Raw genomic sequence first — 25251 nt, forward strand, 5'->3', positions numbered from 1 at the left:
CTTTTGGCAGGGCACTATACAAAGGAAAATTCCAGAGAAGGGGGGGGGGGGAACAAAAGCTGCATAATGTAAACTCACGCAGGGTGGCAAGTTTGTCAACTATTGATATGAAGAAAACGAAAGACATGAACTCAAATGAAAGGCTCTGGGAAGAACTAACAACTGCCTTATTATTTCATGTCGAAAAGAAGGTTCTAACAAGTCACCCTTCATTAAGGTCTCATAAATGGTGACTATTGGCTTTTAATTAATGTTATAAAATAAAGTATGAATGCTTTTTTGAATCAGTTATTAGCCTATACAAACAATTTTGTATATTGCAGCGATAAATCTTGGTAATCATTCAATTCACAATAACTGATCTTTTGGTAACTAGAGAACAGCTGAAACACAAAAAATGAGATTTGATCATGTGTGAAGATTATACAACCATTCAGGAAAATTTTTACTATTCACACACCCAGCTGAGCAACATTAGCATTATTTTGGATTCATGTATTTCTCCAGTTGATGGAGTTAAGTCCAATATTCACTCTACGTTAGCTCTGTTTTTGGCTCTCTACCAATTCCAGAGGGAAATATCTGATTATTTAGCTTCTAAATGCTCCACTATGCCCACCAGCTTGCTGCTAACTGTATCTGAGCAGTGAGTGTTTTTTCAGAGCACTTTCACTGAAAAGCATTGTCTTCTGCAGCCAAAAACAACACGGTAAAGTTGTGGGTGGGAAAACCAAAACAATCAAATTGAAAGACACTAAAATGTTTGGTGGAGCAAATGGGAGCTGCAGAGCCGGAGATAATCCTCGGTGAGTTTGTCACTTTGTGTGACCCCAGTTCACAAACCTTATGCTATCACCATTTAAAATATGATATGTAAGAATATTACTTTATCTTTGTTAAGTGTTTGTGTTGAACTGTCTACTTACATTATCCCAAATGTTTCCAACAAAGTTCAAACTCAGAAAAATCCACATTTTCCCAGCGTCATGTTGCGTTTCATTTTGTTGCCTGTTACTAATTCCAGGATTGGGAAGTGAGCGGATGAAACTTTAGCAATGAAATACACATCTCCAGTGAAAATTTGCCGCTGAGTCACTTCAGATGGATTTTTTTTAAAAATCAGAGACGGTGGTTATTTAATAGTGTAGTTTCCACCAGTGAGACAAGTTTGAATGCAGAATCATTTGTTATTATATTCATGTCATTTGATATGGATGTTTGAAAATCCCCCATCAGAGTTTAATGACATTTTTGTTGCTGCTGTTGATTGAACTTATTGAACAGACCCACACATAATTTGCAATCTTCATGTTTTTTTATTGAATATTTGAAACAACTGATGTCTGCCTTGAAAGAGGACAAAATGGCCTTAATGAAATGCTTACCAGAAATGTACCAGAATACTTAACAAAATGCTTTAATTGGGAATACAGCAGCTAGCCATATCTGATGCACACACATAATACTGTTATCGACATCTCATATACAGTTTGAGTTGAGAAAGTATTTCATAATGTGAGTAAACTTCACACATTTTGGCATATCTTTGGGGGTGTAGCATTGAAAGTAAATCCAGCATTTTGCTCATACTCGTTATCATGATGTGTAGTGGGAGGAGAAAAAAAAGAAAAAAAAAAGGTATTGTCCAAGATTATTTCATCTTTGACACTGACATCAAGGGAGAATCGATGTCTGACTTTCATCTGCAAACATATTTATAAAAAATAAATAACATAGAAAGACACTAACAAGAAAAAAAAAATCACACCCCCAGTATGCCAGACTACTGTATGTTAAAGTAGCATGCTTACACCATAAAGTGGAATGCTTTCATTCATTGGCTAAACAGAGAGTGGGTTGTACCAATAGGAGTGCTTTGATATTTCACTGAGTGCAGTTTGATGCAAATATATAGATGGAGAGAAGAAACTGAGTGTGGAAATGTATGTAAAGACCCAAACTGATAACAGAACTGCATTCACATAAATCTATCAAGAACTTCCAGTGCCAGACAGGCAATGTTGTGCATGTCTCCAAACATACACTCGATCACACACACACACACACACACACACACACACACACACACACACACAGATGATGGATGGTGTCTGTAGCATGGCTCCAGTGTTGTGATATTAGCTTCGTCAGTGTTCGTCGGGATATGGGGCTCCTGTCAGGTAGCCGTTGGTCCCGTGGTTTTTGTTGGTCCCGTTGGTGGTGCTGCTGTGGTGCTTCTGATTAGGTGGGGGGCTGTCGTCCTCATCGGAGCTGGACTCTATGTCGCTGCGGTCGTCTTTAGACACCTGCAGAAATGAGGAGGGAAAGCTGAGGATGAACGTTTTCTCATTAAAATTCTTATCCTCGTCATTATCTGCGGCAGCCATGCGTGACGCCGCTACAGAGGGACTTCAGTGTGTCACGTCGTGAGGTGTTCTGCCAATCAATATCAGGGAACAGGCTCTGAAAAGCCTTAACATCTGTTTGCACAACTCAAAATATGGAAAGCTCTGAACATACAATTATTTGGTCTTAAGCCAGTGATTATTTACATTCATGATTAATTTCCCTTTCATCCTTCAGATTGAAGCTTAATTATTTGGTCTACAAAACATCAGAAAAGAATGAAAGTTGTTTCCCCAGAGGCTCACAATGTGTTGTCCGAACAGTCCAAATAAATTCAATGTTAATATAAATGTAAATTGAGTTTGTTTTTTGATGAAGATTAAGCTCACTCGGCTTATTGTTGGGCCCTGTTGGGCACATGATAAAATGCTCTCTAGGGTGCCCTTCCAGTGACAAATTGGACCTGCTATGGAGGCTCGAGAGGCTAAAGGAAAAGTTGCATTAAGTTAAAGATTCAGCCTCATGGGATCATGAACGTCTCCACAAATTTTCATGGTATTACCTGCAATAGTTGTTGAGATATTTCATTCTTGAATCACTATGTAAATTTCCTACTGTAGCCCCACAGTTAGCAAAGCTAAAAATACACCGATTATGGCAGCTAGAGACATGAACTTAAACACACCACCACACCACACAACACACCACCTTGATTGAAATACTCCTCCTCAAGGCTACTTACATGTAATGGATTCCATTTCCCCACCTTGAAGGTTGAAGGTTAGCATAGAGAACAGACAGAGAGGGTCGAAAGTGGTTATTGAAAATACTAAGCAGCAAAACACCTCATTATACAAGAACAGGTACAAATGGAAGGATTCCACAGAGGCGCTTTAAAGAGGAGGTGAGTGTAAAGTGACTCACCTTTCCTTTGGAGATGGCTCGACATGCTGTCTTCACTATGAGGTAGGACCAGAAGGAGTGAAGAAGCTGCAGCAGGATCAGAAGCAGGTTGAAGACCCACCAAGACGGATAGGGACCTACAATCTCCCAGCTCTCGAACAAGGTGGTATTTAAAATCCTTTGGTAGCAAAAGAAGGACAGGGAAGTAATTAGCATAGTGTGTCTTGGAACTTAGTGGGAGAAGTACTGTATGTCCTAAGGAGACAAAGCCAAACAGAATCTAGTGAAACGAAAAAATCCGACAGACTCTGCTCCAGCTCTTCATCTTTCTTGGAACCCCAGAGGCCAAAAACTACATAAAACTCTCTTTTTTATGTAGTTTTTTTAATCTCAGTCAAAGTGGAACTAGACACATATACACAACCTTATGTCTAGTCCCACAGTTAGACATACTGTAAATGGATGTAGCAATACTTTTAAACATCATTTTGCATATCGATACTACCCTCACTGATAAAAACGGCCCCTTCTGCTTTATAGATACCAGTCGTTGTGTGTGGAAATGGTGTACGCATGGGTTTTCTACATCTGCTCGCTGACCTTTAAAAGTGTATTGAGCAAGAATTGCGAAAACAATAAAAATGAACTAAAATCATAAACAGGAAACGAAGAAGATTGGCTTAGACAGCATCCACCTCCAGATACCTTAGTCACACTATCAGACTGTTGCCTCTTGTGGCACAAAGTGGTATTTCTAGAGCGGATGGGCCGAGGCTAGCTGGTTAGCATGCTAAGTTTAGTAGATACTGTATCTCTGCAACACAATACATAGGCGTCTTTAACAAAGCGTCAGAACTGTTGTTTCTTCACACTTTGATAGTAGTTTATGTTTATTCTTTGTGTTTTAAACTAAATGGCCACATCTTACATACTGCACCTTTAATGATATTTGTAGCACAACAGACATTTGTCTTTATAACAGCATTTTGTTTATAGTTCAACATACGCACAGTAATAAATCTGAATGTGATTAAAATTGCTAGTGGGGAAGAAAAAGGAAAGTGTCACCTGGCTTCGCATGACATGCCATCAAAACTTCAAGGATCCGTGTTAAATTTATCCCCGAGCCAGTTCTTGCAAATGGCTCTCTGTGAATCATCCTCCAGATACTGAAGCCATGGCAACAGCTTTACAGTAATGACAACTTTACTACCGGTGCGGTGGGGGCCGACTAAAAATGTAGTGTGGGCTCATCATATTACAGCGTGGAAACAAAGGGAGAGAAGTGTGGTGGATCTAATGGCCTCTGCATTTCACAAATGTTTTCTCTCCAGAACGGCCTTAATTATTCAAGACAAAAAAAAAAAGTGATGTTAGACATCCAAAAATAGAGTATTTATGCTGATCAAGAATTGATGGTATCTCAAGGAAAAGCAGCTTCCTGAGTCAGAAACCGAATCATGTCGTGAAATGTGTGATAACACTGCTGCTGATGACTGCACGATGACTACTATGCACACTTTCAAGGACTAGAAAATTAATTTGTAGTAACTCTGCAAGTATCATCATGAAGGCCCGTTATAATTAGCATTCACCATCTACTGTAATTAAGCTGAAATTAATTACATTTCTGGGTGACAAAGGTGCTTGAAAGATATATTTAACTCTGCCTCAATACAATTTGGATGGATTGGCCTGGAAACAAATGCAAAAAGGCAACACCACAATACAAAAAGAGATCCTAACGAGCGGACAAACCTTTAATTATTTAACAATTGTGTGAAACACGTGTGTCAACGATAACAAAATAACATGATGATCCGCTTTTTACGTGTTGATTTTTGTTTGGCTTTCTTTGAGAGGTCAAAGCTGCTGTATCCATAGTAACTATTACTTAGCAACAAAATCCTGAGAGATGTGTCTGAACTGCAAACCGTTGCGGAGAAAGTAGTAAAAAAAAAAAAAAAAAAAGAAAAAAAAAAAAGGACTGATATCTCCATGGCAGTGACATATAATCTGAGGGATTGGTGCGCCAAGATTTTGCAGGGCAGCTCAGGTTTTTAAAGTCTCCTGCGAGCCAGTATGCTAACAGTGGATGGGGATGCTAAAAGGGGTGCACAGGAAAGAAAACAACACTTACCAGACAGGGTAAACTCCCAGCCTGGAACTTATGAAGAGGATTGCAAACATTGCAAACAGGAGGTTGCACAGTATCTGACATTTGGCGTAGTTGGCCATCTTGGCAGCCTTGGTGGAAAAACAAACACTCAGTCATTGATCTGATCATGTTGGATACCTCTGACAATATCAGTTCAACATGCGCCTCACCTCTAATACACAGTCTGACACAAGGACACAACGTTCGTTATGTACAGACTGTAGTTATATATAGATAACGATGGATAGCTCAGCGCGTAATCTCCACACACTCCACCCACACACCCGACCATCTATGCTTCCCTTTTTCCCAATCTGTCAGTCCACAGCATTCACTGCTCTCACGCATCCTCCTCACCTCTATCAGCACGTCGGCTGCATCGTGGAGACACATGACCAGGGTTCCCACTCGTGCCATGTTGTTCACGTAGGAAAAGGTGATGAGGGAGATTGTTGCCACGTGGTGCAGGAACATGATCAGGAAATCCTGAAGACACAGTCGAAGAGGAATATATCACACAACTTAAGAAAGCGCAAAAGGAAATGCCTCCTGGCTGTTTCGAGCCACGCATGCAGCGGCACATGCCCTGAGCATCGAGTGCAGTGCAGACGTGAGAGTGACATGACTGCTGTGTGCACGTACAGCAGCTTTGTGCGTTTGTAGAAACTCAAGCCCCTACTGCCGACGAATATAACCTCAACACGTGGAACTATTGTGCAACAAAACAGTGCCTATTTTCAAAACTGCTGCAAGATGCACTACGTGTTTGTTTGCTTTTGCGGCCTTGCAGAGCGCCAGTGGCTGCACATGTGATCATTGTGTGGATCTGCCGTGATACAGTCTCGATTTCGATGAGCCCCGTTCGTCATGTGCCACTGTGATTGGCACAGCTATTGAGAAGATATAAAAAGTTTTGTCAACACACCGATTAATCACCACATTCTGAAGAAACAAAGCAAGTAAGCCCCTCAGTGTTCGGGCGTTCGTGAACACTGTGTGCTGCTGCAGCATGTGTTCATCTTCTGAATGTGTTGCTGCTTTACGTCTGATGGTGTAGTTGTGTCAAACAGTGGTCGGGGATGAATTAAAAAGCGACAGTAAAATTTTGAAAAAACACACCATTTCAAGAAGAAATTTGGACTCTTTGGATCATTGTCAATAATGCAAAAATATAAAAGTAAAAGAAGTTTTGTATATCATTGATCGAGGTAGAGCGTTGTTTTAATGATTCTAGGTGCTGTTGGGGAGTTTAATCTCCATGAAATGCATTTTATTAGCTCATTAGTACACAAAGTCTTATCTTTTTAAAGAACCAGATTGTCCTTTGGCAGTTTGGTGGCAGTACAGCTGCAAGTTATAAACCACTGAACATCCCTTGTCTCACCCTTTCTGACTGTGGATGCCATAAATGCTACTATAAAAGCCATGGCGGTGCAAAAAGGCTGTGAATCTACTGCATCAAGCCCCCAGGGAGAGCACCGGGCTTTAAAGCCAGTTTTTGTAGTGGCCAAACTGTGTAATTACATTGTCAGCTGGTGCACTGAAGTAAAACAGTGAATACATATATTGAGCGTCACCCCCTTCTTATGTATTCATTTGCATATTCAGTTGGCCACACCACCAGGAAGTAGCCTGGGAGCACTATCTAGTTCTATTTTAATTTCCATTTGTATTTTTACATTATTATATATATTTAGGTGAACCCTACACACTGCACCTTTAAAATAACTAGTAACTATAAATGTGAAATAAATGTAGTGTAGTAAAAAGTACATCATTTCCCTTTAGTGGAATAGAAATCATACAGTGGCTTTAAATAGAAATTAAAACTCAAACTCAAATACAGTACCCTATTACCTCATGGACTTCATTACATTCCACCAAAGTGGGCTAAGATCTCTGTTTCCCCTCTGGACATTCAATTCAAGCAGACACTAGTCACCTAAGTATGAGCTATTAGCTTTTGGACCTGAACCAGGTGACTAAAGGTGCAGACAGGTGGGGTGGGGGTGGTGGTGATGGGGGAGCATTCCTTTGCCAAATCTTAAGCTACTGAAATGCCTCAGCCCAAAGCAACCGGTCCAAAATGGCGAGAGAACGAGAAGGAAGATGAGAAAAGGATGAGTGATGATGCAAGATGCAGAATGAAAGCAAGGCAAAAGAGTGTGCGGGGAGAAACATACTGGAATTGGCAGGGGATGCAGAGGACCTCCTCAGTGTAGTGCTGTGCATGAAAAAACTGAAAGGAGAAACAAAAACAGACAACATGCCAACAGTCAACAAAGAGATGACAGAGTGAAGGCATACACAGCACGGCATCATGGGGCGGGGGTGGCTGCTGTGAGTGCAGTGAGTGGAGTGTGGTGTGGAGAAGGAAGAGCTGCGGGATGGACTGGAGACAGGAGTAAGATCATGGCTGGAAGGCATGCAAATTGATACTGAATGAACCAAAAGTGTGGTTGTTTCATAACAAAGAAAAGAAGATGGAGGTGGGTTGAAGTCGGTCGTCGCACATTGTTTGTACAAACTGAAACTGAGTCTCAGCTCTTACAAACGCTGGGCAAGTTAGAGCTTTTAAACTTCATTTATAGTACAATGTACATATTGTATAGGCTATATGGAAGGCTGTTCTGGTTTAATAAATAAAGAATGCAAAGTTATTGACACCTGCAGCAGCTTGGTGGAAGTAGGTGTTTCATATAACTGGCTGGAGTCGGGTCAGATCATTTTAAAAGGTAGCCAGTTACTGAATTCAAATTACACAGCAGTTACTGTAATTAACAAAATATATGTTACCTGAATACTTCAGCTTATAGTATTTTATGCAAAAAATTGGACACAGCCACAAAAATTGGATTTTCACATATATACTCTTCATAAATCAGAACATTTCAATCAGAAATAAATTAAAAGAAGGCACAATTGGCTAATATCAAATTACTGATATGAAACTGATACTAATAATATTACTAATATTAGTATCAGTTGATATTACTAATATCAAAAACAATACTGACACAAACTACAGTTGTTCTATTCACGTTGAACAAAATGTGGGATGCTGTAAAAAAAACTGCAATATTTGAAAGGGGCTCTACGTAAACATTTCTACGTACGACAAATTCTGTTACCATTTCACTGCTGCCTGATAAATTTAGCAACTGAAAAGACAATAGATAGTGAACATTTGTAGAGAAATTGCACCATGTTTCATGGTAAAACAATAACCCAATAACTTCCCGTCTGAAAAAAGCTAGTGTTAGCATTCAACCACTTCCTGTCTAATGATGCTCTTTGAAGTCGAGGCATAAATGAATTCTTAGCCATCATCAGACATCTTTTTTTTTTAAACCTGGAAATAAAATGCACTGGATGTAATCAAAAGTTAGTATTAGCTATGAAGTAGCTGAATGCTAACGGTTTTATCAGATATGTTATTTAACTTTGAAATGCGACCCCGATGCTCCTCTAGGTTTTTCATTATCCGTTGTCTTTTCAGCTGCTGATTAATCGGAAAACAGTGCAATGATAATCATTCGTCAGTTTTCCTTCATTTATACGAGCAGATACTTGGAACACAGCAGTACGACAGAGCGTGAAATCGGCGGACATGACTGCCCTGTGAATATGGTCTATTAAAGTCTGTTGATGATTGGTTGAAGTTGTTTAATGCTGCTGGATTGCAGATTTCTTTGTGCAGGATGGTCCACGGCTGAAAAGACGTGACTGCATGCACATTCTCAAGGTTTGGTTTATAAATGTGACATCAGCTAACAACCGCCAACACAGAAGTTCCACAGAAGCCCTTTAGTGATCTTTGACTAATGTAACTACAATTAATAACTCAGATGTAGTCTGGGCTGACTATAGTTGCTCACTCTCTCTTATCTGATCACTAAATCCTGATTACATGTAAGTTTTTACCCGTTAACGTTTGTTTGATGGTTTTTTTGGTTGGATGGGCCCCGGCCCAGAATAGACTCCATTAACTTTTGGTGCTCGTCCAGATAAACGGATGGATCTAAAAACTTTTTCTCACTTTCTTAAATAAATTCTACATTTTCATCTTCTCACAGAATAATTCATGGATCTTGATGAAAAGAAACCAGATGCATTTAGATGGCTTGTCTCTATGAGTGAGTACAATTTGATGCAAATCCTCGACTGCTGAGTTAAATTATGTTTTGTACAACATGAAGAATTATACTTTATCATCATACAGTATAACAGATTATAAAAGGTACGATCATTTTCTGAGGGAATTACAGCTTTAGAAAAGTTTTTGTTAAGTTTGACTTGGAATCCAATTTCTGAATGTTTAAGAAGTGCTAATCCTTTTTACCCGCGCAGTGTTTTGTTATTTCACACATCAGTGAGAATACGCTGAGGCAGAAAGCAGATGTTCGCAAGCAAATGGTCTAAGCATTATTGAGTCTTTATAGAGTCGATGAAATAAACGAAACTGAATTTTCTGGTTTCTACTGGAAAAAGTGACTAAAACTGCCACTTTATGCCGCTTAGTAGACAAACATTGAATAATAAATGTTATTGGATGCATGATGTGTGTCTCGCAGTCATTCCTTACCTTCCTCCTGATGTCTGTGAATTGGGAAAAGAGTAAGGACAGGTAGAAAGACAGCTCCAGTATATAGTAATAATGGATGTCCACAGTCAGTGGCTGCATAAACACAAAAAGCAACATGGTTAAAATAAACATTTCAGTATTGCAAGCCATTTTGCCATATCATGATTACTGCAGATGTTGTTCTAAACATGCTGTATAAAAAAAAAAAGGCTTTTACCTGGTATGGGTAGTTGTACCAGCACTCTTTAGTGTTCCAAAGCCATGGAGTCTGGAAAAAATGAAAAGAGTGAGTTAAATATTTATATAAATTATTATATAAATATTTTTTAAACTTAATGAAAGAAATCAAACCAGCTTGTACTTTGAAATGCACCATCAATCAACAATCAGAGACGACAATGAAAATGAGACCAAGACTTTGATGATCTCTCCCTGATGAAGTCGTTTTAAAAAACATATTCTTACACACTTACTATCAGTTAAATATTTAGACCAATCAAGTATCACAATATTACCGTCATGTAATTTGAAATGAAAAAATAAATTGTCTGGGCAAAAATTATTTGTTTTGTTTTGAATTTTGACAGTTGGTTCCAGCTTCTAAGCCAATAGTATAACACTGTTAGTATCATGTGATTTTGTCAGCGTCAACCATGGACTTATTATGGAAGAACTACCAGATGGAAAGATGGCAGCCATTCATACCAGTGAGAACTGCTTGCCTAGCATACATGTCAAAACACTTTCTGGTTTCTGCATTCACTTCCTGGTTTTGTGGCCCATGAATATGTGCAGTAGAATTTTAAATAGCTTTTGTCAGCTTAAAGAAAGTAAAACCTCCATGGAACAAAAATGCATAATAGAAAGTGGAAATTGACCTTGTTTGCAGCTCTTGGTGTCCTGCCAACAGTTTTACAGACGACCCTCCAGTTTCCTGGTGTCACAAGTCTTATTAGCGAGTCAGCATTGGCAAAATCTACATTTGCTCGCAAGCTTTGTCAGTTTGTGCATTGGCAAACGTTGCTAATGTTAGCTAACATTTTAGCTAATGTTGCTAGCAAACATTACTATTGCTAACACTAGCTAGCTAACATTGGTAGCATACTGTAGAACTCAGTCATTCTTCTGTTTTTTTACCCCACAAACTGGCAACTACCAAGACCCTCTTGATGAAACACAGATACCAGGTGACACCATCAGTGTTATATTATTAACTCACAAACCTTGTTAGAAGCTGGAACCAACTCATGGAATTCTTACGGAGATAAACAAAACAATCAACTCTCCAAGCCCGAATGTTTTCAATTAACCAGAGCAAACTTAAATCAAAGTGAGCTACCAAGCCATTCAGTAAACCCTTGAAATAACAGACATCATTAAATGCAACAATGTTATGCTGCTCCCACACATCCAGGTGGAGTTCAATTCAATATTTCCTTGTCACTTAGGGACTAACACATGACTATCAATGTGCCCACTGACAAAGGAATAATTCCCCTGATGGATTCTGAATGAAATCAAAGTAGTGCATAAAACACTGGACGCACGTCATCAGAGATTTTGTCACTGTGACATAAAAAGGGAGCTGGATTTCCGAGGAGCCACGTATTGACATCCGGATGACAAGAGAAACGGTAACTGTGATACATAAGAATGCGATATAAGCAAACAGTGACCCATCACTGTGACGGAGTTTACATCTGCGCGCTCCTTTCCAGACCGGCTCTATTAATAAATCACACAGAGTCCAGCCTCCAGCAGGGATTGCCAGGGAATGAACTATTTTCACAAAGTGCTTTGTCATGCAACTTGTGCCTCTTAGAGATTCTTCCTGCTCTGCTTATCTCTTAACTATTACACTGTTGATTCTATGCTGTACCGTATATTTCATGAATTTATGTATGAAATGTATTAATCTATGTCACAGTCACTTTAATCAGCAGTGGTGGAATGTAGCCTACTTAAGTAAAGATCCGAGGTACTTGGACTACACTGATTCACTACCTGCCCTACAAAAAAGTCACACACTCTAATATTTAATTGGACTGCCTTTAGCTTTGATTACAGCATGCCTTCGCTGTGGCATCGCTTCGATAAGCTTATGCAATCTTCTACAGCACATGCCAAAGATTCTTAGGTCTGGACTCTGCGGTGGCCAATCCATGTGTGAATATTATGTCTCATGCTCCCTGAACCACTCTTTCACAATCTGAGCCTGATGAATCGTGCCATTGTCAACATGTAATATGGGGAGGAAAAAAATCCATTGATGGAAAAATCTGGTCATTCAGTATATTCAGGCAGTCAGCGGACCACACTGTTCTGGCACATAACGTTGCTGAACCTCGACCTGACCAAGTGAAGCAACCCCAGATCGTAACACTGCCCCCACAGGTTGTACCGTGGGCACTAGGTATAATGGGTGCATCACTTCAACCTCCTCTCTTCTAACCCTGATGCGCCCATCACTCTGGGAACAGGGTGAATCTGGACTCATTAGACCACATGACCTTTTCCCATTGCTCCGGAGTCCAATCTGTATGCTCCCTGGTAAAATGAAGCCTTTTATTCTGATTAGCCACGCTGACAAGTCGTTTTCTAACAGCTACACAGCTGTTTAGTCCCAATCCCTTGAGTTCTCTTTGCATTATGCATGTGGAAATGCTCCTACTTTCACTATTAAATATTGCCATGAGTTCTAGCTGGCATTAAGTTTGTTAAACAGGTTAGCATGCTGTAGCTAACGTTAGTGGCTTAAGCTAATTTTCTTCTGACAAATACTAGCCCTAGTACACAAAATGTAATATTAGCATTTATACAAAATGCTAGCATGGCAGTTTATTGGTTGGTATATTTTTTGGGGAAAAAATAGAAAAATAACTATAATAAAGTTAGAAGGAGACAGCAGGCTGTTGTTACTGTATATTGTCTGGATGGTTGCTTCTTTATATAGATGTAAACCACATCAATAAATAGATAAAAGATAAAATGTCAAAGGTTAAGCATGCTAACTTCATCACTCAGCACCACTTCAAGCTGCAAGCAGTGTTGTTAGATTTTGACACCATTTTGAACCAGCCCAAAGTAATAACGTTACATTATAATAGACATTAAAATAAAGCTGTATTTTCTGTCACCACTTAGCGTCTTTTAAGACACTCTAGTCACTGTACGCCGCCACGTCTTCCACAGAGCAATAGCTGTCATTGTAAATGTAATTTAAAACAGTGTAGCTGGCAACAGGTAACTATCATCATCTCGACTGTCAACATTCTGCAAGTGACCATATGGCACATCCTACATGGAATAACTTGACAGCAAATAACAGCTGCGCATATGAACATCGACTTTCAGCAGCCGTCACTCTTGTTTCAAAGAAAAACAAAACACCACCTTTGATAAAAATGGCCCCTCTCAACCAGGACATCCATTTTACATGCCAGCCTCATGACTGGGCAGCGATCTATTGGGAAGCCACAGGATTTTCATGGCATGCGAGCCGCGTGCCTCCATATCTGTGAATGGCTTCAAACCTCAGTGACTCAGTCTACTAACTTTAACGGACATTACAGGTGCTCATTAGTCTTTAGGCAAATCTTACCTTTTTAAGAAAACGCACTCCGTAAGTAAATATGTAGAGATAGAAAGTAAATCTCCACCTGAAAGAAAGGAAGACAGAAGAAAATATATAATGAATATAAAGCAGAATGAATTAATCCTCAACATTTGATTTCTTTAGGCAGCAAAGCTTTAATTACATCTGCAATCTTTACTTTTTGGAGCAAAACCTTGAGAAGCCTGGACAGTATTGGTTTAGCCCTTAGCTCTTCAGTGTGTTTGCAATTCCCTTCATTCTTTCACTGTTTATTTATTTCTCTTCTCCACTTTGTTTTCTCAAGTCTATGCTATGAATTGGGATTAAGTGTAAGGATTAGTAAATTACAGAGAGAAGCTGAGTGTTTTCATTTGCGGAAAAAAAAACAAAAAACAATTTGCAGAGAATAATGCACTTGCCTCAATCCTGAAGTCATTCAATTTAAGATGCATCCTGGAATATGAACCTTTCCAGGTAACTTCTAATTAAAACAGCTGACTACATCTTAAGGCTCCAACTAACAATTTCTGTCATTATTGATTATTCTGCAAATTCTTTTCAGTACTAAAGAATTGTTAAGGCTATATAACGTCAAGATGAATTCAATATCAAACTGGATCGCCCTGTACTACTCCAAAGTGACATCTTCAGATTGCGTCTTTTGTCCAACCACTAGTCCAAACCTCAAACACTCTCCACTTGCTCTCATAAATGACAAACAAAAGTAGACAACTCTTACATTTAAGAAGCTTGAGATGATTCGGACAAGCCACTCACAAAAATAAGAATGAAACGGCTGATTTAAAAAACAAAGATCTTCTGGAGCTTTTTAATCACAACTCTGTCCCAGGGAAGAGAGAGAAGATGGTCGCTATCGTCGGACCGGGGGTTTGGACGGACGCTCGCTCGTCACCCTCACAACATCGAAAATCAGTATAGCGGCGCTGCGCCACCATTCCATTGTCTGGTGAGAACCCTGAAATATTTAATCATAAATATTCTATGGCAATTACAAAACTCAACTTCTAAATAGAACATTGATAACTTTGTATTTATTTACTGTAAATAAGCTCTGATGGCCCACCTGCAGTACCTTCATGGCCCTCCAGGGGGTTGCAGCCCACATTTTAGCGATCACTGATTTAGACTATTAATTGATGATAAAAATATTTGGCAACTCATTTTCTCTTAATCAAGTAATAATCAATCTTCTGTAATCGTGTCCCTAGGCGCGCAGCACACTGTGGCACACTACGTGACTATTAGAAATCCGAAGTGGTCTGAGCTCCTTTTCCTTCCCCACTGTGCAGTCAAGGGCGAGTGACTGAAAATGGGCCGCCACTGACCTCACTTTGGTAAGGTTCAGGGTGAAAGAAAGACACTCACACTGTCCAGTCTCAGCCCAGCCAGTTCTGTGCCTTCATATAACCCTGTGTATTTACATTAACTCCAGCAGTGCAGTAACTCCAGCCACACAATGGCAGGGAAAGCGATCATCAAGAGGTCGGTGCTGCTTCAGCTGACACATCGGTGATCAAAGCCGTGCTGAGCCAGGCGATGTGCTTATATACCCAACTCATAACCGTCAGCAACTGGGAGGACAGGTTTATTACTGGACAACAAGCACAAGTTTTCTTTCTACACAGCTGTAGAAGTTGCATCAGGCGAAAACACGTGGTCCTACAGGGAACAGAAGCGAATTCATCCGCTGGGCTTCAGTCAGAGACCCCCCGCTGTTCGTTATTAAGCTGTCAAGGCATTTCACAAATTTTGCAGCCAGTTAGTTAAAATGTTTTTTCCCTGAAGTGGAGCCTATATTCTGAGACACAGTGCAAAAGCTTCACATGCAGAAGAACTAAAACAAAGCCTCTGTGACATGGAAGAAAACATCCATGCATGACTCCCTCCTCCCATGACTGTGACAGCAGCTCTACAGCCCGTCACGAGGTTTGCATACTTTAAAGGTTGAGTGGTTGGTCCAGCTGACCTCAAATCAAACGCATTTTGACAAAAACACAACATGACATGAACACGAGAGAAAAGAGGGTGAATCCACATCAGCTTCGCGGCACAGTTTGTCCCTTTATATATGGATGTTTATTCAAGATTATCACTTGTAAGCGAGCCCACGGAGGCCGTCATTACCTGCTTTTTGTTCTTGATCAATAGTATTGTTAAACCAAATTAACTGGATAAGTCTACCTGGCACACAGTAAAGACTGTTGCATGGCAACTGGTTCATCAAGCCTGCAAGAGCCTTTTCAAGTGCTGTTGAATCGCTGCTATATATATATATGTACAATCACAATGAGTCACAACTGCTCCCTGTGCATGGATCCTTTTCTCCCCAAGTCAAGCACACATGGTTACTGTCATTCTGACTTTGTTCCTCAGATTCAGTGTTGATAATGATGGCGTTGGAAAAAAACCCTCAAACGTTACGCAGTTAATTATCTGAGAGCTGCTGTTTATTAGATGCACATGATGTTGCAGCAATTAATTAGTGCTGGGTAGTTAACTGAATTACATTTATGTGTTATGACAAACTTCTCCTGTAAACAACTTTTAAACCGACACAATAAGAAGTGGGCTTTTGTTACGCGTCATGGCACACGGGACCACAGTTCTTTAATAATGGCTTGATTAGGCATCAATGAATCATTCATGATGTGAGACTTAAACTGGGGCGGATCCACTGTTCACTATTAAATCAGCTGTACCTGTTTAGACAGAAGCATAGCTTGAGGGATGAAAAAAAAATGTAGGGGGGCAAATCAGATTTGTAATGAGTCTAGCTTTATTCCAAGTGTCACACCTTGCTTTGGAATAAAATATAAAAACAGCTCGTCCTGGCTAATTTAACTCCGCCATGTCACTTCTCCAGGTGGGTAGATGGAGAGCCAGCTGGCTGCAGGTGTTTACTTTTGGATCATTCAACTTAACAATTAGTCATGACGCTCCAGCTTTGATCGTTTGTGTGAAAGCCTTCATATATTCCCTCTCCGCTGTTAAATCGGGAGTAACACCTCTGTTAATCTTCAGGCGGTGATGGCTGTCCCTTCCACCTTTGTGTATTTGTCCAATTTGGTTTGATGATGGGCATGATTTCAACATTTCCCACATGGCAAAAGCCTGCTAATAGCCAGTTACTCTCATGTGGTGCAACTAATTTCAGGAATAACAGGGGTGTGGCCGTCCGTCCTCTCTCAAGTACACATGTAAATGTCTCATCTCACAGCTGTCCTGTTAGCATCCGCTGAGCACAAGCATGGTTATTAGCTGTCGGCTCTGTGTCTGCTGCTGAGCTTCCTCTGGGGAGGTGTGTTGGTTGAAGGAAACAGATATCATACACCTACATATCGATGACAGAGAGAGCTTTAATGAGGATACTGGTAATCTCTCGAGGTTAACACCTTAATTCATTTTTTTTAAGAGTCTACTGCAGACTTAGATTTTTGTATCTGATGAAAGTAACTTTTGAGGAATGACAAATTTGTCAACGTTTTATTTGTCAAGCCACCAAAGAATGTTGATTTATAGTTATAATTTTGACAAAATGGAGCATAACTGCAATGACCCTCCACCTAAAATAAATCTGGATCTGTCCACATCTCGCTGTCCGAACCTGTTAGTGATGTCAGCGATGCATCCATCCAAGAAACAGCCCAGTATATAGTGAGATATTCTGTGTTTATTAGGTTATTATTATCATTATTATTATCATTATTATTATCATTATCATCATTATTATCATTATTATCATTATTATCATTATTATTATTATTATTATGTGCAGCTGGATGGATTTTATTATCATTCTCAAAGCCAGACTAGCCCCATTTTTCAGGGTTATTTGCTAAGATGAGCTAACTGGCTAATGGCAGTAGCATCATACTTGGTATATGAATGATGAAGGTGGTTATCAAAGCTCTCTTTTTCCCGTCTCTAAAACTCGTCCTTAAAACACCCGAATAGATAAATTGGTAAATGGATCAATGACAGAAGTAGTAAGATTGCCGCCTGTGAAAAAACACCAGTCAAAAACCTGTTAATAAAACACTTGCGCAATACATCAAATCCAGTAAAAACTCAAGCCTAAAAAAAGACGCAAGCTAAAAGTAGAAACAATATTTAGTGATATAAAATCTTGTCACAGAACTCTGTTTCTTTTAAAGAAAAATGAAGCTATGATTTGCATTATGTTGCTTGTGATAATGTCTTTGTTCTCACTGAAAGCAGAGAGGAGAAAGGACGGAGGAAGACGAGATCAGACGTCGGAGGCTATTGAGGACATCAAAGCAGGCTCCTTCCTCTGCCCGCCTTAAACAGGGAGGCCTGATGAGAGGAGGAGGGCCTCTCTGGTAAAACTACACCGAGAAAAACTACTCGTCCAAATGTGTCATTTTGTCTCATAGCGACTCTTTCTATCGAAGTCACAAATAACTTCATACGCTGTAGTGAAATAATGCAGCTTGTTCTGTTTGTCTCCCAACACCTGGTTTAAGACATTTTTGGAAACACCTCATTTCCCTCCATTACAAAGCGGAGGTTGCTGTGCGTTTCTTTCTGCTATCAATCAATACTTGAAATCATTCTTTGCTGTACATGTCGGAAAAAGAGGGAGGCGGCAACAATAGCTGGTAAACAAACTCCAAGCGGAGTCTTCATTATTTCCAGATCCAAACGTGTCGGCTGTGTTTGCATAATGAAAAGAATAGACAACAGATCAGCTATCCTGACGACCGCGAGACAAAGAACGCTATCAGTCTGCAACAGCTGCGCACGAGGGCCTAATTACAGTGCAATCGCTGCTGGAAAGGCTGAAGCCGGGGGCCCGTTTGGAGAACTGCACCATAAGCAACCGAGACGGACGACCTGGCCAAACTGTTGCAAAACCCCAAAGTCGTCTGCAGTCAATTACACTGTGCTCAGATAACAGCTTTGGTTCAGCTGTAATGCCAGAGACGAGCAGGTTAGGAAAAAGCTCGCACGCACTCCATTGGAGCACAAATTCACTCTCTTCCAGGCAGGTTTGCTTTCTTCTACACAAGTCCGGCGGTGTAATCAGCCAGCAGTGTCCTTCTGAGTGAACAGCAGCCTCGGGCGGAGCAGGGGACGCCAGGCTCCCCGTGTATCAAACTGCCAGACCGGCTCTGCTGGTGTCAGACATGACTCCACTCTGACAGCCACACTCGCTTGTTGGCCTTTAACATCACACTGCTAAGTAACTACAATCTCCCTGATGGCAAATGCTCGACTGCAGATTAGCCAGTTCTCTCTTGCAGCCTGAGTGGGTTTGCTGGTTCGCACTGGGACACATTTGACTATTATCCCTCAGCAGCACCAGCATTCGTGCTGCAGTCTTTGAAAGCCATGTAAGATACAGCAACGGTTAAACAAAGCCTGAAAACACTGTCATAATGACTGCTAATGGACCATTAATGCTACTACCCTTCGTGGAGTTAAAACGATTGCAACTGAAGAATACACAGAAGCGCGCACACGCGCACACACACACACACACACACACACACACACACACACACACACACACACACACACACACCTTTAGGACGAGGTTGACTGATCTCAGTTTCACCAATTTATTCCGGCCATGTCAACCATCATGCCAATGTGATATGCAGCAACTCCTGTATATAAGTGACATGACTTCTAATGAAACATGCATGTTGGTTGATAAAGCCAGAATAAATTGGTGAAATTATGATTTGTCAACTTTGTCCTGAAGATTTGCATGTGTGCTACATTTATACCCCTGAGTATTCAGCAGTATTAATATATGACTCTGGTTTAACACCACAAAAAGAATCAAAAAACGCAAGGAAGGCACATCCTTTCAAAGATTAACTTGCAGTTTAATGAACCTGTTCTAGCTCCTCAAACTTGAGGATTTGCCGCTTCACTCTTTGTTATAACGCCGTAAGCTGAGTACCTTTTGGTTTTGGACTGTTGGTTGGACAAAACAAGAAACGAAAGGACCTCATTTGGGATTCGAATGAAGTGAATAGGGCGTGTGCTACTTTTTGACATTTTTTTAGACTAAATAATAAATCAATGAGCCAACAAAATAATCAATAGCCAGGAATGCTGGGTTAAGTCATTGTTTTGATTCTGCAGGTGAGACTTTGATTGGTTCCCTATAAAGCACACTGTTATATCTGCCACCAGGCATGGAATCTGGAAAATGAAGGCTGATTGGTGATACAGTCAGCCTGTCAGACATTTTTATCTGCGTTCACATCTGCAGAACAGACTTATTAATTGAATAAATAAACCCTCTGTCCCGTGTTTTTGGTAGTTGCAAACCTGGGGAAAACAGAAACGATCTGGTTGTCTTTGTGTGAGCCGCGTCAACGACTTCTCTCTTGCAACTTTAAGTTACTCCACCTAACTTGACACAACACAATCTCTGACTTGACTTACCTGTTAAAAAAAAAAGACTTGCTTCAGACTTGGACCAACAGACTTGTCTGGTTATATCCCTAAAACATGTTTTTGTGATGGTGTGCTTTTAAGCAGCGACAGAGATTTTCCCTTAATTTCCATAAAATATGAAAATGAACTTGAAACTTGTTTGGATAAAGGCATCAGTCACAGTGAGCATCGCGCCTGCTTTTACTACTGTCACAGGTGAGTTATTCATGATGAGTAAATGCAGTGCATCTTATTCAAATTAGTCTTCACATAATTAAAAGGATAAAAAACTAAATTATCTAAAAATGTTTCTGGAGCTTCACAGTAAAACAGAGTTGCACCTTGTTCCAAAAACAACTAGTGACAAACAGATGGGGACTTGTTTTAGCACGTAAACCACTGAAACCAAACATTAAATGGGTCCATACAGCTTGTCCCATGTAGTCGGATCAGAGTTCCCTGATAGCCCGAGAGATTCCAATTGATTTGAAAATGTGTTATTTACACCAAGCTTGTGCACCCACTTCAGATGGGGTGCGTGCTAATGCTTTAAGTTTAACAGCTACAGAGGAGATTTCAGCTTAAAAAGTGGATGTAGATAACATCTTTCAAAAATCAATTTAGGAGCACAGAGCGTCCAGAGACTTGGCTTACGCCGAACACGAGCAGTATGGAACCATTTTAAATGTTTTTTTGCAGCTGTTTTTCCCCCCATTTCCCCAGCTGATTCAGTTTCTTAGGAGAATGCTGCAATCCTGTTTCGCTGTGAAGCTCCAGAAATGTTTTGTGGACTTCAAGACTTCACCCAACTTTTCATCGAAATGAGCAGTTTGTAAATAGTGACTGAATTTTTTAATTTTGGGTGAACTTATCCTGTAAGTAACAATACTACATACAACACTAAGGTAGATGTGATGTTCACTGTGAGCTGCCTGCCTCGGTCTATGCAATTACATCCAAAGAAAAATGGCTTATTGCTAAATCGGGCACACTGTGTGGTGTGGCGCTGAAGTGTTTTGTCTTACATGCTTTCACAGAACCGGGCGAGGGTGCTGGGCTTCTCCTGGTTGCGGCGTTGTCTGAACCAGCGCTGGATGGTCCGCACGTCCCAGTCAAGCTGCTTAGACAGGCCCTCCAACCTCTTCTCGTCTGGGTGCTGGCGAGTACAAGATACAGAATACTCCACGTATGAGATGCGCTGGCTTTCACTGTGGAGGCACAAATGTTCCGAGATGAAGAGACAGAAACATGCACCACCTTGGTTATAGCAGTGAAAACCTTCTCCAGGATGGCGTTGGGTTGTGCTTTTTGGGGCCCGTTGGCTTGGATCTTCAGGCCCATGGCACATGGTCTGGCAATAAACCTGCAATCAAAATATCATGACACCCTTCAATATCAAGACACAGAAAGATTATCTTTGAGGTTAAGGAAAAATACATTGGGACACGAGCCATTCAATCACCAGGAGGTGTTATCAGCACCTGGGCACACGTGTCTGATTGCCCTCTCTTCTTATTTTATTCTTCCACGACACGACTCTTCACAGTCATCTTGAGAAATTTGGCATCTTCTTGTAGAATAAAAGAAGAAGTGGGTACGGCGCAGCAGGGTGAAGCTAACTGTTTTAGTCTTTTTGACACATTTGGTGTTGTGAACCACTTTACAAAGCCTGAACAGAACAGTCTGCAAATGTATCTTCACATTTTGTTAAAACTGTGTTTTAACAAAATGTGAAGATACATTTCAGAGCAGCATTCAATAGACAGACTACTCTGGGCATTATTTTGGGGGGGCAGACCTCCTACATGCATATTTTGATATCTGATAAACAAACAAAATTTCCTTTAATGCCACATATAGTAGTATACGGTATGTTAAAGATGCACTATGTAGATTTTCATCAAAAGAGAAAGAACTTCATTGATTTTGTTTTTTTTATACCTAAACAAACTAAATAAACTAACTCTCTTTGTTTTCATCACTATATAAACTAAATAAACAAACTGACCTTAAAGGACAACACCATTTTGTACTGTTTGACTTTGTTTATATGCGGCGGACCCTGCCACCCTCCTGCCTTCCAGCAGTGTTCTGGGGACCTCATCTCCTCTGAGAACAGCTTGTTTATTCACTTATGGAAGAAATAAATATTTTTATGTTCATATTGTAAATATTGAGATTCTGAACTTGAGTTTCTTCTCCAAAAACTACATAGCACCCCTTTAAACATTGTTTAATAGTAGGCGGTTCTTCTCTTGTCTGTTCAGTTGTTGTGCGCCACATGTCTGGAGCAAATTCTCAGAAAACCGCAGGTCCGCTCCAACTCTCACCTGTTTTAAATGAAGACTTTTCTGTTTGCCACAGTCTTTCACTGAAGCAATTTCAAGGCTTTGAACTGCACTGTGACTTATTCTACATTAGCTTACTTGCCTATTTCTTAACCTGTTTTAATGTTTTGTTTCTTGATGTTGTCCTACTTCTTTTCAATGTATTTCAAATGCAATTTGTAGTGTCTCTTCATGTAACTGTGTGCCTCTGTGAAGCACTTTGGAGTTGCCTTGTGTCTGAATTGTGCTTCACAAATAAACTTGCCTTGTCTTACTTCTGTTCGGCCCCCCCTGTGGGCATGTGCCTTGTGCTCTCACCCAGTTCAGGTTAACAAGTGACCATGTAAATAAACAACATACTATGAAGACATTACACATTAATGGTAGCTGTTGCACATTAGCTGTATATTCAGGGACCAGTGCTGAACATGAGTGAGGGATTTAGTGGTGAAAATGACTCTCTGAAAAGACTCCTGACCCACATGTGCAGTACAAGCATTGCTGTGACCATCGTGGATCTGTGCCACACTTTACATTGATGACCGTATAATAATAGTAAACTGGTGCAACCAATCACAAGTGGTGCATTTGAGTTTGAAAAAAGAAACGCCGGATTAGTAAAGAGGAGCCTGTCTCCAGCACGATGCTGTGCTGACCCCCCCACCCCAGGTTTAACCTGAGAGGACGGTCTGTCTGTTGGACAGGTCTGGTAACTTGGCTGCACACTGACAGACGCATCAGATGCAGACAGCGCGTTCTGCTGCAGGCCTGCAGAAAAAAAAGAGGGACGATCAACCGTGGTGATTTGCGGGCGAACCAGATAAGATGCCCATTGTTTAGGTACCAGACTGACGAACACGGGGCAGCGACGCGTGCTGCATCATTCGACAAGCACCGAACCCCCCGCACACCACAGCCACCTGGACCACCGCATCATGTGCTCTCTCTTTCTCTCCCTCTCTCTCTCCATCTCTCTCTCTCAGACCCACCTTTCGAAAACCAGCCGGATCATAAAGATGCAGAACGCTAAAGGACACGCCAGATACAGATCCTCGGCTTGCGGGAACGTCGCCTCGTCTGTGTTCTTTAAGTCAGCCCAGGTTACGTTGTGCGGGAGCCAGAACCGCTCGTTCCAAAACCACGCCAGAATACCGGCCATCTCCCCTGCAGCGCGCACTGTGACCGGGCCGAAAAGACGAATCGATGGCTCGCTGTTATCTCCGAGCTTCACCCCCCCTCGCAGGGCGATCTGGCCGCGCAGCACTGGGGCTTGATGGTGAGATATCCGTGCGAGATCGCCGTCCGTCCGCTTCCCCCCTCCGCTATTCCTGTGTAGGGAAGTAGACTCAATCAGCTCCGCCGCGACTGATTGGTGCGCTGAAATGTCATGCAGCGCGCCGCGTGTGTACGTTGTGCCGGCCACAGCACGCAATCAAGGTAAAGCACGTCTGTGTGGAGCACGTAACAAGTTCAAGTAGGTTTCATCACGACGGGAACTGAAGAGGATTGGATGTCGTATTATGTTTGGTTTATGTCGTTCGCTCTGCTGCTGTTTTATTATCATATTATACGAATCCATCAAGAACCACACGGGGCGTCACCCTCGATGGGTTTCTGTCGCCAAAATCGATCTGATCGTTTAGGATTTTTTATTTTATTTTATTTTTTTTGTCAAAACGTGAATTTTAAGCGCAAATCATATGACAACACTGAAGCAATATGCTCCAGGACCAGTAGACACAAACACACCATGGCTGGTGAACCCTGCCATCTACTGACAGCTCTGATGTATGACCAGTAGAGGTAAAGCCTGACCTTGTGAGAACATGTTCTTCACTTCATACCATAATAATCTCACATATTTCTTTATGTCATTTTTGGGAAGAAATTTCAGTCAGAAGAGAACTGATTTTTTTTCCTGATCTATATAAACAAACTGTCTTTGTGTTCATGACTGAATAAACTGAATAAACAAACCGACCTTAAAGGACAACACAGCTTCATAGTGTTTCCCTTTGTTTATTTGTGGCGGACCCTGCCACCTTTCTAGCTTCCGATAGTGTTCTGGGGACCTTGTTTTTCCTCTGAGAACAGCTTGTTTATTCAGTTAGAGAACAAATAATACAATACAAATAATAGTTTGTATTATTGCCTCATTAGAATTGTAAAAAAAAGAAATTCTGAGTTTGAATTTCCTCTCCAAAACTACATAGTGCCCCGTTAATAGTAAACCGTTTTTAATAAATGATTCAATTCAGTCACTTTTTAAACAAATATTGTCTAGTTCCTTTTGTTTTACATGACAGTAAATGTACTATTCTTGGGTTTTGAAGATGACATCTCCAGCTTAAGGAGGTGGTTTGAATTTCCTCTCTACAAGTAACATATTGCCCCTCTAAGTGGTAGAAAACCAAAGCTTACTTGTTTTTAACATTCAAGTAAATTCCTCTGTGGCAGCTGTTAAATATATATCATATGCTGTACATTTTGAGTCTGTGGTGAGCTCCAACTGTGGTTTAATATCGTCCATCTTCTTAATGAAAGAAAACTGCACATGGAGCCGGAGCGTGTGAGACTTCTTTCACTTTTTAATAGCTTTCAACCATTATATAGCCGAGGCTATAAATGAAATAGCCCTGTCAGACACCTCTCATTATAATGCAGTACAATTAAGCAGAACCACTGCAGCGTCCAACATGACCTGAAAGTTAATTTAAAACATCTTTAAAACGGTCTAAAAGTCTTGAATTATCTTAAGATAAAAGCTATTGCGCCGTTACATTAAACTGCAATAGTTTTAGCTTGATGTTAACTGGCCTCTCAGTGTATGAACCATGTGCATGGTGCAATAATTCAATGTAAGAATGTATTTATCTTGTATAGTACAAAATAATAATACATT

General features: G+C 40.6%; 1 protein-coding gene across 1 annotated transcript; it reads right to left on the reverse strand.

Moving 5' to 3' along the window:
* Nucleotides 1-1296: 1296 nt before the first annotated feature.
* cers6 (ceramide synthase 6) lies at nucleotides 1297-24091 on the reverse strand. The gene is made up of 11 exons (XM_037110940.1): nucleotides 23339-24091; nucleotides 21280-21385; nucleotides 21048-21178; nucleotides 13594-13651; nucleotides 10210-10260; nucleotides 9993-10085; nucleotides 5765-5893; nucleotides 5390-5496; nucleotides 3271-3427; nucleotides 3089-3112; nucleotides 1297-2306 (listed from the first exon to the last, which is right to left on the reverse strand). Exons 1-11 carry the CDS (start codon nucleotides 23506-23508, stop codon nucleotides 2148-2150), a joined length of 1185 nt encoding a protein of 394 aa, XP_036966835.1. The 5' UTR covers nucleotides 23509-24091; the 3' UTR covers nucleotides 1297-2147.
* Nucleotides 24092-25251: the final 1160 nt, after the last annotated feature.

The sequence above is a fragment of the Acanthopagrus latus genome, chromosome 9, assembly GCF_904848185.1.
Source record: "Acanthopagrus latus isolate v.2019 chromosome 9, fAcaLat1.1, whole genome shotgun sequence".
In the NCBI taxonomy this organism is placed as follows: Eukaryota; Metazoa; Chordata; class Actinopteri; order Spariformes; family Sparidae; genus Acanthopagrus; species Acanthopagrus latus.